The following is an 18,176-nucleotide window of genomic DNA, read 5'->3' as shown; positions in this document are numbered from 1 at the left end:
TCTTGAAAAGATGCAAAACATAACAAGAAGCAAAAATAAATCATAAAATGCAATTGAAACCTGAGTGGGAGAAACGGGTTGAATTGAAACCTGAGTCAGTTTTAAAGCTGTGGTGGAGAAACACAAAAGCAGCTCCACAGCTCAGTTTGCTGTTGGATTGGTCAGGCCTTGTTTACACCTTCCAGGAGGACTCCCAAGTCGAGTGAGGTACAGCTACAAGCCAACTCCAATTTGTATGTGGACACCAGGCTGAGATAGTGGGTTTGTTTGGGAATTCAAAGAGATGGGATACTGATATGGACAAGCAGCTTTGGTTCCTACTTCTGTGCACTCACTGCACTGGGCAACAGCTCTTTAGAGGGGTTTAATAAGCAAGCAGGTTTGGGTCATGGTTCTCTGAAACCAAGTTTGCTCCCTACAGAAAAGGTCCTAGCCTAGACCTCTGGATACTTCTCCTAGTAATGAGCTTCAGTCTTGTTACAAAAGGATGAATCACAGTCACAGGTTTCTGCAATAATTGCTGGGAAAATCTTAAGGCATGGATTTCACTGGATTTGGTTCCAGGATTCCTTCGTGAACTTGTCTTGGTGAGTGCTGTACAGAGTAATTTGGCACCACGGAAGGACAGACAAGGTGCCAGGCACCCAGAAGATACTCAAATATGGGAGTATCCATTCCCCTCCAAGGAGCCTGGTTTTCTTACCTGACTTAGATGCCCTAAAAAGCAAATTATAGACCCACAGGGACTCTTGCAGCAGTCAGGAAAGTACAGCCCTGGAGTCGTGAGGTAGAAAGGGTTGAAAATGAAACTGTCCCCCACAAAGCTGCAAGGAAATGCATGTGACAGCTTCACCTTTCTCTCCAAGGTGGAGATCCAAAGTAGATAATTCCATGAAGGAGAATCAAGCTCTAACAGGGTTAGGTTATTTTTGTTCACTGAAGCCAAGAAGAGGCAAATCTTCCTGAGAAATGCAACAGAGAGGGCAGATATGGGAAAGGGGCTACTAGAACAGCAGCTTGAAATCAAAATGTATCTGGGAGGAGTTCACCTGAACAACCACCCAATTTAAGGGAGCCTGTCATCTGGGATGATAACTAGTCACAGGATCACATGCTGAAGCTCCCTGGGAAGAAACATTTCGATGGAGCACTTCACTGGAAAGGATCACTCCTGCAAACTGCATCCATCTAGAGTAAGCACAGCGCAGCAAACAAGCAGCTGGGACAACCTGTCTGTGATTTCTGAGAGCAAAATACTTGAAACGGAAAACATGCAGCGTATATAACTTTACTGAGAATACAATTATTGCCAATGGCACAAGCACTTCATATGTATAAATGACAAAGTATTACTGTTTAAAAACAACCCATGCCTGAATGGAGCTAGATCAAATATCAGGAGTGGTGACTTGCTTTCCCTTGGCTTCCGACCAAGAGCAAAGGAAGAAAAACAAATTAAGATCTTTGAGGGAGTATCAAAATATTTGCCAGTGAAGACCAAAACACCAATTTTCACATGCTCCTTTCCCTGAAAATATTGGGGCAGAGTTGTGTGCTCTGAAGGGAGTGACTATTTGCTTTAAAATACCTTGAAGAGGAAATACCTGATCTAATCTCCTCCATGTGGGAAGGGCAGCCCAGTGACAGAGCAGGGAAGACCTTCCTCCAGGCTCACTCTGAATCCACTTCCAGTCAGCCAGGCTATTTGGTCTAGACTTTAAATGGGGCTGGTCATTCACACCCACCACACCAGCACCCTTGAGGATTCACAAGGAGTTCACACTGGTGCAAGCTCAGGCTGCCACAAGAGCATGTGGTTTCCCCTTCCCCCAGCCCATTCCCAGCCCTTCCTTCCCCTGGGAGCCCTGTGGCTGGTGGCTGGAGGCAGAGGTATTTGGGTTTAACAGGGCTGTTTGCCTGGGGGCTCAGCACAGTGACCTGTGCTCCCCGGGGGGATTCAGGTCCGAGAGCCACCTGAGCCAAACCTTCCCACTCACAGATCTCCAGCTTCTGGGAGATTTGGCTCAGCTGCATCTGAGACCTTGGGAACAACCTCTGTCTGAAAGGCACTGTGGGAACCAGGGCTGGAATCAGTGACATCCACACTGCAGCTGCAAACCAGGAACATCTTGATTTTAGCTACTTACTAACCTACATGTCATTAATTATCATTTAACGATGCACAACTTTGTCTGTATTTCTTTCCTTGATTCCATCTGGAGTCAAACGACTAAGATTAAAGGTCTGTTGTCAGTCTGATTAGGAATCACACTTAGGTTGAAAACAGCCCTGTTTTCCAGACTACAGACAGGATTGCTTTAATAGGAGCAGAGCTTCAGCTGCTGGAGATGCTCTGCCTGGAAAAGCCGTGGCCAAGGAGGGCTATAAGAGCAGGCTGGAAGGTCACAAGTGCTCTGCAGAGAATGAACAGGATGCAGGGGAAGCCAGGAGCAGAAAATTATTTCAGAAAAGAGAATTCATGGGGGACAGGTCAACCCAAAAGCCTTGGATGCATTCCTTGCACAGGAAGCTCAAATCTCTAATCTTCTGCCCTAAAGGAAAGTTCACCCCATACTCTCCCAGTTTCTTTCTTCTTTTCGTGGGCAGTTGGTAGTGGGGGATCAAGGTATTAGGCTGGATGCTGCTTTCATGGGACTGACCCAGTGTGGTCCTTGTACATGTTGAGGTGACATCCTCTATGCCACAAAACCATTTTCTGAAAAAGTTTCACACAACTTAAACACAAGTATCAGCTCTCTGGAGTTCAGCCATCCTATGGAGCATAATGGGACACTATAACCTGTTACAAAATTCCCTGAGATAGTAAAAAAAATAATATCGACTGGAAAGACTGTCTAATTTTAGACTGGTTTCTCTGTACGCCCTGATCTAATTTCCACAAAACCACTTGGTTTCATCTCCTGCATATTCTGCAAAATTTTTTTTACGTAGGATTTTATTTTTTATTTAAGGTTTGAGGATCCCAAATTCCTTCAGGCTACCTAGAGAGGCCTAAAAACAGTAATAAATTTGAAGAAAATTGGACAAAAGGGGATTTAACACGCCAAGGACGCAGCCTGGGGCTGGCGCTGAAGCCGGTGCAGTTTCCAAGTCAGTCGGGCAGGAAGTTTGTTCCCTTTCTCCCTTCTCTGTTTCACAACTTACACTGCACTGGACACGGTAAAAAATCCTTTGCTTTCCCTGCAGAGCTGTTGCTCCTTCTCAGAAGTCCTGTAAACAAACTGGAGTGCTCCATGGGAACACTGGAATTGAGCTTTCCAGAGGAAATCAAAAAGCTCAGAGAGGAACGAGGGAAGGAGCCATCCTCCTTGTGAGAGGGGACCACGGGGAAACGCTTTGGCCACTGTGTCCCCCTGGATTTTACAGCACACAGGGTCCTCACCATGCTCTAAAAATGCTTGTAAAACACCATTAGTCCCCCGCAGACATGGAATGGAATAAGGAGGTGGCAAGACAGGCTTGGAAGTGGCACAAAACCATATCTCAGTGTTCCCATCCCCTAATTCAAGGAATCATAGAAGGGATTGGGTTAGAAGAGACCTTAAAGACCATCCAGTTCCACTCCCTGCCATGGGCAGGGACACCTTCCACTACACCAGGTTGCTCCAAACCCCATCCAACCAGGCCTGGAACACTTCCAGGGATGGGGCAGCCACAGCTTCTCTGGGCAAATTCCCTTCTTGAAACTTCAATTACGGCTTGTAACAGCAGGGAAACAGTAGGTTACATTCGTCCCTGAACATCTATCAGGAGGAGGAGGAGGAGGAGGAAGGAGTCTCCTGCAGGCAGATGTTTAGCTACAAACAGAACACAACAGGGCCATTTCACAAAGTCTGGATCCCAACAAACAGGCTGTAGGATCCTGGGGATCTCACAGCCCACAGACAGAACAAGCTGTATCCAAATGGTGCTTGTCCCCCTTCAAGCAAAAATGGGTGAAAATGTCAGCCAATTAAGCCCTTTCCACCTACATCACATCAGCTCCAAAAGCCCAACATGATCCCAGCAGAGCTCTCCGGGAAGTCTCGCTCAGCAGATCCAAATCCTTAATGTTAAAATGTTAGGAAGCAGAGCTGCTGCGTGGGTGCCCCAGAGCCACCCTGTGAGCACTAATCGCTTGTGCACATTGAATGTAATTATCTCTCCATAAAGCTCTCCTCAATTAGTGGAGAGTGACTCCCACCATTCAATTTAAGGTTTAAATTTGGAAGGGAGAGATTTTCTGCTGTGTTTTGGGGTGGGTTTTTTTCCCCTTTTAATGTAAGCCACGTACTTGCAAAGAACCCATGGATAAGGCATTAGAACAAAACATGTAGAGCCATGATTCTGGCACCTTGTTTCTGTGACACATTCCAGGATGAATTTTTCCAGTGGTCAGCATTGCACAAAAAATACAGCTAGTCACAACTTCTAGCGAATTTAACATATAGAAACCGTGGTGATGCACAGAACTAGACTAGTCAAAAGACACCTACAAGTGACCACCAGGACCTTCCAGGGCAGCTGAGACTAAAAAACTTGGCAAATATCCAAGCTACGACTTTCCAAAAACTGAAAAAACACCCCACTGACTAACACAACCCCAAATTTTTGTGAGAACTGGCAACAGGGGTCTGGGCAGAAACCTCACCCCTGGCTTTGAGGCTCCATGAGGTGACTCTGAAAAAGGGAGCTACTTCTGCACTGAAACACCAGAGAGGAGTGACAGGTCACTGGCCTGGAGGCAAAGAGGGAAAACTGTGTCCAACACCACATTACACTTGGCTCTGGGTCACCTTTGTGTGGTGCCCCTGTGGCCCTAAGATGTAACTCCTATTTCGTGGCATTGGGATGGGGGAGGCAGTTCAAAAGGCTGGTAAAAACACGAAGTTTTTGCCTCAGTGCACTGGAGTTGTTTTTGTAGCATGAACTGCTCCACAGCCTGACGACACACACACAGGCTCTGGGGCACTGCTCAGCGTGGTCATCAGGAGTGTGAAGCTTGTGTAGAAAGTGTTGAAACTCTGGGAGGGCAGAGAGAGATAAAAGGTGCCAACACAGTGCCAAGGAGCACATTAACAGCAAAGCAGCAAGGCCTTCAGCTCTGCACCTCAGCTCCCACCACCATCACTCTCCACTTCACACAGGGGTGATGAGTAAAGAGGAGGAAAGTGCTGAGACACTGTTGGACTGGAGACCTGGCACAGACACAGCTGGGTCACTTCCCTCCAAAGCCACCTCATCAGGTTCACCAAGGAACTACTCCTTTCACTTTGTGTGCAAATTTGGACTTCCTTTTCGCTCTATCAAACACATAATGACAGTCATTTCCCTAAGCTTGCTAAAGGGAGGCTTGGGCTAACATGACTTCACTGCTGACAAGAATCTTATACTTACTGGATGCTGCTGGGATTAAAGACTTGGGAGGAGGAATTTTGACCTTTCCAAAGCTTTAATTTTGTTGAATTTATCCATGGTAATAATCACTGCTGAGACTCCTTATAGCCACCGTCTGCAGTCTCGGAAGAGATACATCTAGTGAAACCAGCTCCACAAAATTATTTCCCTGGGCATGGCTGAGGCCTCACAAAACACTACTTAAATTCATAACTTTCACTACCTGCCTCAAAGGAATCTTCTGAATGCCAGGACAGGCACCAAGAAGACGAAAAACAAATGCTTTGCTGTTCACACCACAAAAACTGTTCTCCTTTTCTTAAAAGCAGGCTGGAGGCAGCAGTTGCACCTAACAATCTCCACAAAAGCTGTTACCTCCAAGGCTGCCAAATAACATCTTTTTTTTGTTTTTGCTTGTTGTTGTTGTCTTGTTTTTTATCCTGCTGGTGCACCAAGGGGCTTTACCTCCAAAAACCAAGAGCTGATTTTGAAGCACAAAGCTGCTGTTGTGGGATGCTGCAGCATCTGTCCCAGCATGTCATTTTTGTATTTGGAAGCAGAGCACCTCCACAGGTCAAGCACAGCCAGGAAGTCACTCAGTGACCCCATCCCAGCAGCTCCCACGAGTCAGTACCAGCTGAGGTGGGGGCACAGGCTCCTCTCTCCTGGTATCTCCTTTCTCTCCCTCTCTGCCACTGATCTGCCAGCAGAACCACTGTTTGTGGTGCTATGTAACTGCATAGCAAGTTACACAGGCCAAGAAAAGCAGGGCAACTAAGAGTAAAATCCCAACAGCAGCCACCAAATTGCAGGAATGGTGTTTGGAGGGGCACCCGACAGCAAAGCTCCTCTTGGCTCTGTGCTGTCTGTTGGAAGGATGAGGGCACAAGTCCTCCCTGGCTCGGAGAAGCATCATCTTCTCCCTTCATCTCCATCCCCCACCATTTCTCAGTTTACAGCAGCCCCCTGTGCGGGGACAGCACTGCTGCGGGGTGACGTTTTGCACAGATGTGAATGTCAGCTAACTGGAAGAGTGAAATTTCAGCCCAGCCAGTGTTTACTACAGAGGGGAGGGGAAACACTCACGGGTTTCTTTGCCTCCAGCCACGAGTGCTCACAGGGTGCAGGCAGGGGAGGGTGACAGGGCAGGGAGGGCAGACAGAGGGGACACAACATGCACAAGCTCCGCAGTGGAGTGATGCAATTTGGCAGCTACCCTGGAAAAAAAGGCATTGTCAGCACTGCAAAGCATGCAGGAAATTCTTTAGCTGGCAAATGCAGATTTATCTTTTCCAGAGGCAGCAGAGAGTGGAAAAGGCCCAAAGAGAGCTGCAAATAAGGAAGGAAGCAGTGATGGGATCAAGACAGCTCTGGAGATTGGCTAGTTCAGCTCTGTCCTGGAAACATCCCTCTTCTTAGAAAAGGAGTACTGAAGGAAAACAGAGTCTGGGAGAACCTGGAAAACCTTCTGTCTACAGACCCAGCTCAGCAAATGCCACATCATAGGAGAAAAGTGTCTTACCTGAGTGGTTTTGGCCCTCCTGCCCTGCATGCTGCTGCTGTGGCTGATCTGGGGGTTGGTGGCCCCTTCGGAGAGGCAGTGTGACTTCCTGCAGGGCAGCGTGTTGTAGTTGCTGTAGGAAGAAGGCGCATCCTCGGCAGTGACCGAGGCCATCTTATGGCTCCCGATATCCGGGATGTCAGACACCAGGTTCCGGCAGTATCCTCCGAAGGCGTTCCGCGGGCCGCCATTCATGGCAGCACCCGGGGTTTTGGGGGAATACAAGTCACTCATGGAGTTGGCACGTTGGCAGGTGACCAGGGGCTGGGGGCTGCCCCCGGCCTCCGTGCCCGGGGCAGCCTCAGCGTCCTTCTCCTCGGCCAAGCCCAGGATCTCCTCGTTGCTTGTCAAGTGCTCCTGGCTGAGGTCGGAGAGCGAGAACTCCAGGCTGTCCTCGCGCCAGATGTCGGCGGACTTGGAGCGTTTCTTCTTGAAGCTGGCCGCGTCCATGAAGCCGGTCCCATTGGCCGCGTACCGGTGTCCCCTGCCGTCGCCCTCCGCCAGGAAGGGCGGCTCGTCGCCGTAGAGCCTGCTCTCCTCCGAGCCGGGCATGCTCTGCACGGAGGCGGCCGTGAGGACGGTGCTGCTGTCCACGCTGGGCGTCACCGACGAGTCGGTGTGGTAGGACACGGGCCGCAGGCCCATGTCCATGCGGTCCACCCACATGGGGCTCCCAAAGTCCTCCAGGTTGGCCTCAGGGGCGAAGGGCTCCAGGCCGTTCTCTGCCAGGGACTGGGGGATGCTGGGCGTGCTGCTGGAGCGGGTGCTCACCTCCGAGTTGCGGTGGATGATTTTGCCGGAGGAGGCGTGGCGGGAGCGGCGGGAGGCTTTGTTGGAGAGGCGCAGGGAGCGGGAGGTGTGCTTGCGGCCCAGGCTGGTGTGCTTGTCCCCGTAGAAGGCGTGCTCCACGCTCTGGCTCTCCGCGTTCCCCATGGCGTCACAGTCTGCGAGGGGAGAGAGCGGCACCGTTACGGGCTGCGGCCAAACACGCCCGGGAAGGAGACACATAGAAACACCCACGACACCAAAACCAGCCTTTTTCTTCTTAATTACTGAACCTGTCCCAAACCCTGCACCACAGAGTCCACCGGGTCTCACAGGACCCGCTGTAACTACAGCAGTTAATCCCACAGTAATTAAGCGGCTGTACCAGCAAACTTAGAAATACAACTCTGTTAAATGAGAACGTAGGAAACAGCCCTGCTGGTGTAAATGAAGAGTGTAGAATTCTAGAGGGAAGGATCGAGCCTTGAAGCCTAGTGAGAACTGGAACCAGCTTAGCACCAAAGTGCAATCTCAGCTCTGCACACATTCACTCGACTCTCAGTGTCAGCTTTGTCATTCCAGCCAACAAACTCAAAAAAATCAACAGTTCTTGCTTATCTGCATGTAACAAGATGCCAAAAAGTAGAGGGATGTACACCTTTATCTGAGATTTCACTTTTTTTTTCTTTGGCTAGGAACAGCAAGCTAAAGCACCAAAGAGCAAACTACAAATCCTACCATTTGGCAGCAAGCTAATGACAGGTTTGATTTCTGGAACAAAAAAACAGTGCAACATTAAGCAGGTACAGAAAGCCCCACACAAGAAAGCCATATTATGAAAAATAAATTAGCATGAGTGACTCAGACTATACAAAAATAACCTTTCCTTCCCACTCCCTCTGAAGCAGATAGCTAGATCCAAGTGCTTTGATCTGAGCTGGAATGCAGGGACTGGGTTTCTGTCCCCATCCCCATCCTCCTGCATTATTCACCCGTGCACATCCCACCGGGAAACAGGTTTCCCATCCAGAAGGTGGGAGTGATGATCTGGTTCAACCTTTGGAAAACACTTTGAGGTCTGTGATCTCACTCAACAAATGTCAGAAATATTTTATAAGTAGTACTGGGTCCTTCTGGCCAAAGGGCAAGAAGAAGAATAAGAAAAGTAAATGTTAAAGTTCACAGCCATTCAAAATTAAACAGGAGATCCCAAATTACACATGAGACAACTATATAGAGATAAACAGTCCATCAATCTCGAACAGAAATTCCAAGGCAAAACATCTTTGTTTTGAGGTATTTCCATTCGCTTTGGCTGAAGAGAAAAAAGCTGCCCCGAGAGTAAAACAATGGAGTTTTTAATTTCTTGGGGCATTTTCCTCTCCTTTGCCAGGATGCCCTGATGGGTTCTGAGCCACATGCTGCCAGAATGAATGTGACCATGTATTTTCCCTCTAAATATCTAAATACACACCAATGCTGCTGCACAGCACTGAATCAGCCCTACATAAATTCCATGGAAAGTGAGGAATCAATAGCATTAAACACAGGGACAGCACTTCTGCCCTAGAGGTGTACAGCAGGACTGAACTCTGCAGTGACACTTCTGACAACAGCCAGAGGACTCTGCTTCTGCTCCTCTAACCAGGGAAATGGGTCATGGCTGAGGCTAAAAGTCTGTTCAGTGCTGGAGCAACAGACACCTCCATAAATACCTGGACATTTCTGTATCTAAAATAAATAAAATCTCATTTGAAGTAAACTCCACCAGGAAATTCCTCACGTCTACTGAAATGAATGGCAGAACTCCCTTTGGCTGCCATGACTTGGTTATCACGCATTGTTTAGAAAAATAAATGCACTGAAGAGAGGGAAAGTTTAAAAGAAAAGACATCATTATCAACCCCTAAACATGGTTTATCCTTTAAAAGCTACAGCCCTTTGATACAGGCCAGACTGAAACAAAAACTCAGCCAGCTTTTCCTTCTAGAACACTTTAAAGCACAAAACCTGTATTTTTGCTTCCACAGATATCTAAAACCAGGCCTCAACACTCCCCATGCTGCAAAAGGAACCCTTGGGGCAATGCTTCCAGCTGCCTCGGTTCTGAGCTCCCTGCTAACCACACTTCCAGTCGGCAGGATTTCCACCGGCTGCACAGCCCGGCAGAGCCTGCAGCCATTTATCCCCCATCTCCAGCCACACCATCACTTCTCTACCTACAGAGAAAAAGCAGTTTTTAAAGTCCTCTTGAAACCCGGAGAGATTGAAGAGTGACTCTTTACCTTCCAAACCAGAGCTGCCAAAGGGCAGGAGCATCCCCCGGCTGATGGAAGCGGCTCCGGAAAGCTGCCCTGTGCCACCACCCTGACACAGTCTCCATCCACACCAGGCAACACCTCACCCAGCCAAAAAGCAACAGAACCACAAATGACCGGCAAAGAAAGGAACAGCAGCTCAGGAACCCCTGCAGACAGCAGCAGGAATGTTTAGGGAGTGATTTCACACAATGAGAAGTACCTGCTAAGTAATTGCAAGAAGTGTCAGACTTCAAAGTAAAGAGCTGTCCCTTTTTAATTCCGGGGATTGGCACTTCGGGTGGATCTGTCCTGAGATAAACCCAGACTTCACTCCTGCCCTAATCCCACTGACTTCCCTGGCATTACACTGCAGGTTTGTAGGAATGCGGGGTGGTGGGTGGGTGCCAGAGGGCTGCAGGCAGACGTGGTGCACTGATCCAGCTGCAGCAATACAAGACAGTGCCATCCCCAAGGCTTGTCACCATCCCCTGGTAGAGCCTATCTCCCCTGGGAGATGCAGGACACATCCTGGGTGATGCAGGACACACCCTGGGTAGGGACAGTCAACCCCATCAGGTCAAGCTGAGAGGGACTATTTGTGGGGTCCTCTGAAAGGGGCCCCTACCCTGCTTTCTCACCCCCATTTCTGTCTCCTCTCCACATTTCCACCAGTTACCCTGAACCAATTCAAGTGGTTCATGCAGCAGAGTCCACTAAAACAGCAGAAAATAAATCCAAGGTTAAAAAAAAAAAAAAAAAAAGAGTTTATTAGTTAGTTTTTGCTGAGCTAATGAGCTGACCTGGCACATGCCAGGGGCAACACAAGGGTGCACATGTGGGGACACAGCAGGGAGAGGAAGGGGCAGCACAGTCAGAGGGGCCAGGGAAGAGGGGACAGTGGATGGTACCCCTGCATTTTCTGGCAGCGGTGAGCTCTTAGGTGAGCCCAAGCAGATGTGGAAAGCCAGCCCTGAAACATGAATTGGCACTGGAGCAGATGCCGGAGTCCTCAGCTGGCAGGAGCTGGGCAGGGGAGGGGAGCCTCAGCCTCCCCCTCCCACAGGCCACAGCAGACACCCTGAGGCAAAAGCATCTTAAACTGCTCCAGCTACGACTGCCAGATGCTGCCTGTCTGTGGCTTAACTGCATTTAGCACACTCAGTGAAAAAAATCTGTATCAAATTAAGAAAATGAGTAATATTAATGGGAGCTGCACGCAAGTGCTGGGAGGACAAAGGCTCCCCTTGTTACCTCACCCACCAAAACCAGAGGTGACCATTAAAGACCTATCAAGGGTACCACCAGGATACAACATAAATCAAGTGTGACACATCTTGATGCTTTAAAACAGGTCTGTCTCTCTCAGCCGAGGGTTGGGACGTGTCAGAAATCTGCTGTGAATTACTCAGAGGCTCCCAGAGATCACACAGGCCATGCTGAGAGCACGACTGCTTGGACACTTTTCAGCAGAAAATGTTGATTCATCAAAACCCAAACTTTTTGTGGGAATACGCTGCCTTTGACTAAGGGCTCCAAGAGAGAGGGGTTTGAAAACCAGAGCAGGGAGACAGACACATCTCCTGGAAGAGGCACCAGCTCAGTGACTCAGTTGCTCACTGAAGGAGATTCAGATTTGTATCTGCAGCCCAAGTCAGACAAACGAGGAGTGGCAACTTGTTCCTCCACATCCTCAAAGAGGTGGCCTGACCATCCAGCTATGGCTGTGCTGGGAAAGGGCTGTCTCTCCCAGAAAATCTGCTCCTTCCTGCTTCAGAGCAGGGGAAATGTCAAATTTGTGCAAGTCTTCAAGGGGCTGGGAAAGTCATCTTGCAGCCAGCTTGCACATCAAGAGGGGTACAGGGGTTTGAGATGTGTTTTTTAAAACCCCAAACTTCAGATTGATACCAACATTAGGCTGTCAGCAGAGAGAACACAAATTCTGCAGGAAAGCTTTGGGAAAAGCTGGGTTCCCTGCACCAGGTACCCTAGAAAAGCATACTGACCTCTGGCTGAACTGCTGAGGTTTTGCTGGATGAGTCTTACATGGTTACACATAAAGACTATCACATTCCAAATGACCACTGATGATGGCCCCCTCAAAGAACACAATTTTCTTTAAAAACAGTCATTTTGCCTTCTCTTCCCTTACCCCCCATATTAAATATTTCTTAAAATAATTACAAAACCAGAACGCTCGTTTCAATTAAACCCAAGTCACTAACTATTACACTTGCAAAAGGCTGGACCACCAGGTTCCAGAAGAATTTATCTGAAATATATTAAATTTCCAACCAAATTTGAAGCACCTCACAAGACAACAGATTGCAAATTCAAAATTAGATTCTAGTGGGAGGCCCTGGTGACAAATCTGTATTTTTCTCCTGGAGCGGAGCTCGAAGGCTGTGAGAACCAGAACAATGATCAAATCCACAGCGGGCAAGGAGCCTACAGAAATAAACTTCTGCTAAAATCTGCCAGCCAACAACAAAGATTTTTTTACTGAACTCACCAGAACCACAGAGAAAAATGTACAACACTAATAACCAAGTGTGAACACACACATTTTATTGTAATTAAAATGTGCTTTTTCAAGAGGGCAAGAGCGGGGCTGGAATTCCACAGAAAGCCTTTGAGTTTCTCGGAAACTCCAGCAGCATATTCCATTGTTTTCACATCAGAACCTTTTAAGCAGCCATTTCTTCTTTGTAAGCCGCTCTCACACGTGTTAAAGCACGGGATGGACTCCAAAAAGGCCCTGCAGGCAAATCGAGTAAGAGGAGGAGAGAGGGAGGAAGGGATGTCACCAGAAGCCGCTTGATAGCCATTGTAACCACATTTTGCCCTCCCATGAACATCACACAGCACAGCAAACTCCTAAAGAAAAACACAGGGACACACATGTACCTTCCGAGGCAGTACCGGTATCCAGCGCAACCTTCCCCCAGAGAGCTGTGGCATTTAGAGGTACAGAATTGCAAATGACACCAAAATGAGCAGTTACTGGGACTGCAGAAGCTGTCAGCACCTGCCACTCAGCGACTCCATTACTCCCTCGTCAGAGTCTATGACTACATGCCAAAAACCTGGGGAGAAAGAGGGGAGAAAAACAAATCAGACAAAGGGTCAGCAGGGAGGGCTGTACAGGAGGATTTTCTGCCAGGGCCTGTCACCATCACTTACCTAAGAAACACTGGGCAGTACAGCACGAGAATGCTGTGCTCAAATTCCAGTGATGAAATCTGATGGTGGCAGAATAAATGAAAAACCCAGCCAGGTACCATCAGTCCCAACAACAGAACGTAGAGGGCTCCTCTTCCCACAGTCAAAATCCCCACAGACACCAACATGCCCTTGCTGGGGATGGTCTGTCTCAGGCAGGGCTAGAAAAATCTCAGGTCTAAAAACACACCTGGAGAGGCACCTTCCAATAAATCAGGACTGAACTGGCAGCAAAGGGGAGCCCAGCAGCCCAGGGAGGAACTGGGAGGCCTCCCAGGAGATTTCTCTGTGCAGACTGTCTAATTTACAGAAAGGGCGGTTTTCCAAGCAGGGATTTCATTAACATTTTTCAAGGGCGAATCAGACAATCAGGGCAGAGCATTTACATGTGTTTTGTGTGTGGTGAAAGGATTGTTGGGTTAATTGCACTCACTAAGGCACGGATACAAGAGACCAGTCTGTGCTTATTTAGACCTAAGGACTGTCCTTACGACTTCTCTTAGGTTAGACACACGTGTGCACTCCTGTGGGTACCAAATTCCAGCCCTTTCTTGGCCTCATACCACTGCTGAGCTCCCTTGCAGGTGCCCCAGCTCCAGGTCCAGGCCCAGAGATACAAACTCACCAGAGGGCTGGTTGTGCTTCCCAATCCATCTCCCATCAACTCCCCCTTCTGCCAGCCAAGCACCGGCAGCAAAACACCAACTCAACACTGCACACAGAGTGGTGAGAGTTATAAACTTCCCCTAAAGTCCCAAGGAACAAAAACCTTGGGAGAGATTACTGATGCCCTTCTTGTCATTAGAGCTGCTTGGTGGGCAAAGTGGGATCCTCACTCTTGACTGGATTCTCAGAAGAGATGAGAGTCACTGGCACCTTTTTAAATTAAAAATATTCTCATTTTCTTTCTTCTCCTTCACATTCTCCTCTTTGCTCCCCACCTCCCTCTCTTCCCTCAAGCTGTTGGTTGAGATCTGAAAAGCAGTTCATGAATTGCTCAGGAGCTGGCAGAAATTAATAAAATGAAGCTCATTTATATTGAAATGGACTCATTACCATGCCAGCTGCCAATAATTTGCAGGAGGGGAATCTTGCTGACAAACAAGGTCCTACAGGCAAGAGGCTCCCCACCTGCATCCACCACATGGAGAGCATGAGCACTCCTCACCTCCAAAAGAAAAGGAATTGTGACCACTTTTGTTCAGATCCACATGCTACTGCCCCAGAAAACTTGACCAAAAGAAGAATAAGACAGATTTTATCAGATTTTCCATCCTGAAGCAGCTTTTGAGGAGTTTTTTTTGATGCAAACTCTGGTCACTTCCCACACCACCTGTGCTCCTTCAGCAAAAATCCTTCTCTCCTTGCAGTCCTTTGTTAAAAAGTGGATGTTTACAGCTGGATGCTGCATTATCCAAATCCTTGCTCCCCTCCAGGTACACTTGAAGGGCTGGCAACACCCTCTGCCACAAGCAGATGAGTACCACGCACACACAGCTCCTCCAGAAGAGAAGGCTTTATCATTACCCATGGACCCTTTCCTGAAAAGTTTTGCTCCTATCAACTTTTATGACTCAGACAGTCTTTCCTGAATGAACACAGGTCATGCTTTTCAAGAAGAACATCAGTTTTTCATTTTCCTCTTTGTCTGATATGCACTGGATAGGTCCTTGTTCTGTTGCTTCCGAGTTCACTCCAACAGCCCAGGCTCCGCTGCAGCAGAAATTCTGGAGCTCTGAAGCAGCCTCAGACAAGGCCTTCTCTCCAACAAGGTCTTGGCAAACAGGGACGGCTGTGCTCCTCCACCAGGAGGAAGGGCTGAAGCAAACACAGCCCCATGGCTTCCTTCCCAGCACAGAGCCCTGGACACTTTTGCTCTGCCAGCGGAGCCTGGCCGAGGGAGAGGCTGACCAGTAATGCACCAGGAACTTTCTCAGTGGAGATGGACTGTTGGAAACACTCACACGTGGAACAACAACTCATCTCATTAAAAAAACAAACAATCAAATAAAGATTTGCAAACTTCCATGCTCAAGACAAAATATTCCATCTTAAACACACACACACACACACACGCGCGTACATTCATGGTGTGTGTTTGCCAACCTTACACACAGCAGTGCAAGCTCCTCATGTTCTTTGAAGGTCTGGAAGCAGCACAGCTGTATTTATTCCACAGCCACAAAACAGCGCCTCGGAAAACCAGGCCAAGGAGTTCCCACAGGGCTCATCGCCCAGCAACTGAAGTCAATCCCAGCCCAGGGAGCGTAGAGCAAACCACCAGGGATGGATTAAATGCACAGCAAGGAAGTAGAATATATTAAAAGAGCACCTTGTTACTCACATCTGCTACCTGTGATTCCAGGGACAGCAAAGAGAGCCCTGACTGTCACATGCTGGGGGCAGTTTGCAATGCCAAGAGAGCAGCAAAAAATCCAGCACACCTTTTGCTCGTGGACATTCAACAAGAACATCAATAGATCAAAAATATGGAAGCTGTAGTTTTCTAAAAGCCTCCTTTTCAAAGCAGAGCCTTTCCAGCAAGAAAAATTCAGTGTGCAGGTATCTCCTCTTGCCCAGTGAACAGGAACAGCTGGTGAGAAGGATGACAGCTTACTTTCTGGTTTTACTTTTTCATTTTATGATGCATCATTTTTGTCAGATTCCAAATGCAACTGCAGATGTGAGATCAGCTGGCCATTAAGCAAATTTTCATCCCATAGTAACTCTACCATAACCCGTCAGGATGCATATACAGAGACAGAAAGCAGCAGTCATTCCATACAGAAGCTACTTACTATTCATCAGTGGCTCTGGGCTGTATTCCCCACCCACACTCCCAGTCCCACGCCATTGTAACTCCAGCGTTCGATCCCATCTCCTGAAATGGAGAGTCAGGCCCTTTATTTGTAACTGGAGGCCACATTTTGTTGGCCTTTATTACCTCTAGTTAATATGAATGGCTGCTGAAATCAATCTGTCCCATCACCTCCCCTGAGACAAAGGTAAACGCTCCTGAGTGCTCCAGGGTTCTGGTGGCCTGACAGCCCTGGCTCTCCCCATCCCATACCCCTGGGCTGCCCTCCACAAAACAAAACCCACAAGAAATGGATCATGGAATATCCTGAGCTGGAAGGGACCCACAAGGACCATCCAGTCCAAGTCCTGGCCCTGCCCAGGACACCCCAGCAATCCCACCCTGTCCCTGAGGGCGTTGTCCAAATGCTTCTTGAGCTCTGTCAGCCTTGAGCCCCAAGACCAACTTCAGTGGATTGCAGAAGCTGGTTGACTTTTAAACCAGTGAAAATAAATGACAAACACGCTCCTCTTTGTGTTTTCTTTCTACGCCATATAAAATGTCATTTTCGTTTGTGAGAAAAATCTGTTTTAAACCAACCACAGCTTATACTACCTGTTGAGGAGAATGGCTGCTGCTGAGAACACAGTCTGATGACAATGACCATCCAGACAAGGCTGGGGGGACCATCTGCACACCTCCAAGAACTGGCCAGCAGAGCTGGAATTGCAAAACCTCTTTGCAAGCGTCTCGCTAACACACAACACAACCTCCGTGTCTGTCACGGTTGGGAGAACAATGCTGGTGATTGCTCCAGATGAAGAGGAGGGGAAAGAAAAATAAACCCACATTCCCTTTGTGAAGAACTCCTAAAGGGAAGGTGTAGGAAGCCTTGCTCTCCTCCAACTGGAGCACCACCCTGGTGAGAATTTCTAAGGGAGGGAAGAAAAGGCAAAAGGAGAGGGAGGGAGGAAGGTTTGTCAAGAGACCTAAAACCTCCGTGTAGCCGAAAACCAACCATCCCCAAATCCCAGCTAAAAGAAACAAAACCAGGAGCACAGCACTGACAGAGCACTGAGGGGCTTTGGTAATAAATTAATGGAAGAGCAGAGCAGGTAGCCCAAGGGAAAGCCCCCTCTCCAGGGTTTCTATATTTATACGAGGGGATGTGAATAATTGGCACTGTTGTGGGATTGTTTGTTTTTGAATCATTTTTACAAGTATCTGAGCATGTTTTAACTCTTTCTCCTTCCCTTGCCTTTCATTTTTAATGGTGGGAAAATCCCCCTTTCTTCCCTAAGGGAAATCTGCAAGGTTTTACACGTTTACAGCAAAGGGCAGAGAAGGGGAAGGATTCTAATTTCAGATCATCAGACATAAGCAAATCTATGGGAAGCCACGAGGGCAACTCCCTGGAGCCTGTGGGGCAGACAAAGCCCAGCCACAAGAGAGCTGCAGGGAAGAAGGAGCCCATTTGGCCTCCATGGAGAACAAGAAGGAGAGAGGTGGCTACAAAGACTGAATGTGCATTTATATGTTGCTTAAAAAAATAAAAATAATTCCCCAAATGCAGCTGAAATAAAAAATAAGGTGTGGTTTGTTTATTTACCTTTAGCTTCTACGTTATTGTTATTACATTTTGCTTCAAAAAGACTTTCTGGTTGTGCCAAAAGGAGCTGGAAAACTGCTGATACACAGCGAAGACAGCACTTGCCAAATGCACTAAGAGGAACTCAGGAACTCTACTGAGGAGGAACAAGAAAATGTTCAGACCAGGAGACAGAGCTCCAGATGGATCCATGAGAGCTCTCACTGCATAGCCAAGGATGGGCAGCTGGAGGAGGGAGAAGCAGAGCAGGTCATGGCAGACCCTGCACGCACAGAACCACTCAGCACCACAGACTCCAGCAATTAAAACTGCAACCCTTGGCTTGAGTGACCCAGGAGCTGCTGAGATGGGATGTGAAGGATTAAAACATTGTGGAAAAAAACCTAAGGACGATAATTGGGGTAGGGGGAATTGGAGAGGAAATGTTTGGTGTATATCCTCATTTAAGCACTGAGGTAAGTAATCTGATTTTCAAGCAATGCCAAAGACCTCACACAGATCATTAAGATGGTGCCTGAGATACGAAGT

At 48.0% G+C, this 18,176-nt stretch overlaps 1 protein-coding gene across 9 annotated transcripts in view; it reads right to left on the bottom strand.

The window, feature by feature from the left end:
- TIAM1 (T cell lymphoma invasion and metastasis 1) overlaps nucleotides 1–18,176 on the bottom strand; it is a 164,342-nt gene that overhangs the window by 69,631 nt on the left and 76,535 nt on the right. For 7 of the 9 annotated variants that reach the window (XM_027660024.1, XM_027660023.1, XM_027660026.1 and 4 more), the window contains 2 exons: nucleotides 12,928–13,106; nucleotides 6,920–7,902 (listed from right to left, as the gene is read on the bottom strand). In XM_027660024.1, the coding sequence (XP_027515825.1) occupies nucleotides 6,920–7,891 (972 nt within the window). In that variant the 5' untranslated portion in view covers nucleotides 7,892–7,902; nucleotides 12,928–13,106. The remainder of the gene's footprint in view (nucleotides 1–6,919; nucleotides 7,903–12,927; nucleotides 13,107–18,176) is intronic. The other 2 variants (XM_027660031.1, XM_027660032.1) reach the window with 1 other exon arrangement.

Source organism: Corapipo altera, unplaced genomic scaffold (genome assembly GCF_003945725.1).
Source record: "Corapipo altera isolate COAL_440 unplaced genomic scaffold, ASM394572v1 74, whole genome shotgun sequence".
Classification (NCBI taxonomy): domain Eukaryota; kingdom Metazoa; phylum Chordata; class Aves; order Passeriformes; family Pipridae; genus Corapipo; species Corapipo altera.
Note: the sequence above shows the minus strand (reverse complement) of the source record. Positions and strands in the feature narration are given on the sequence as shown.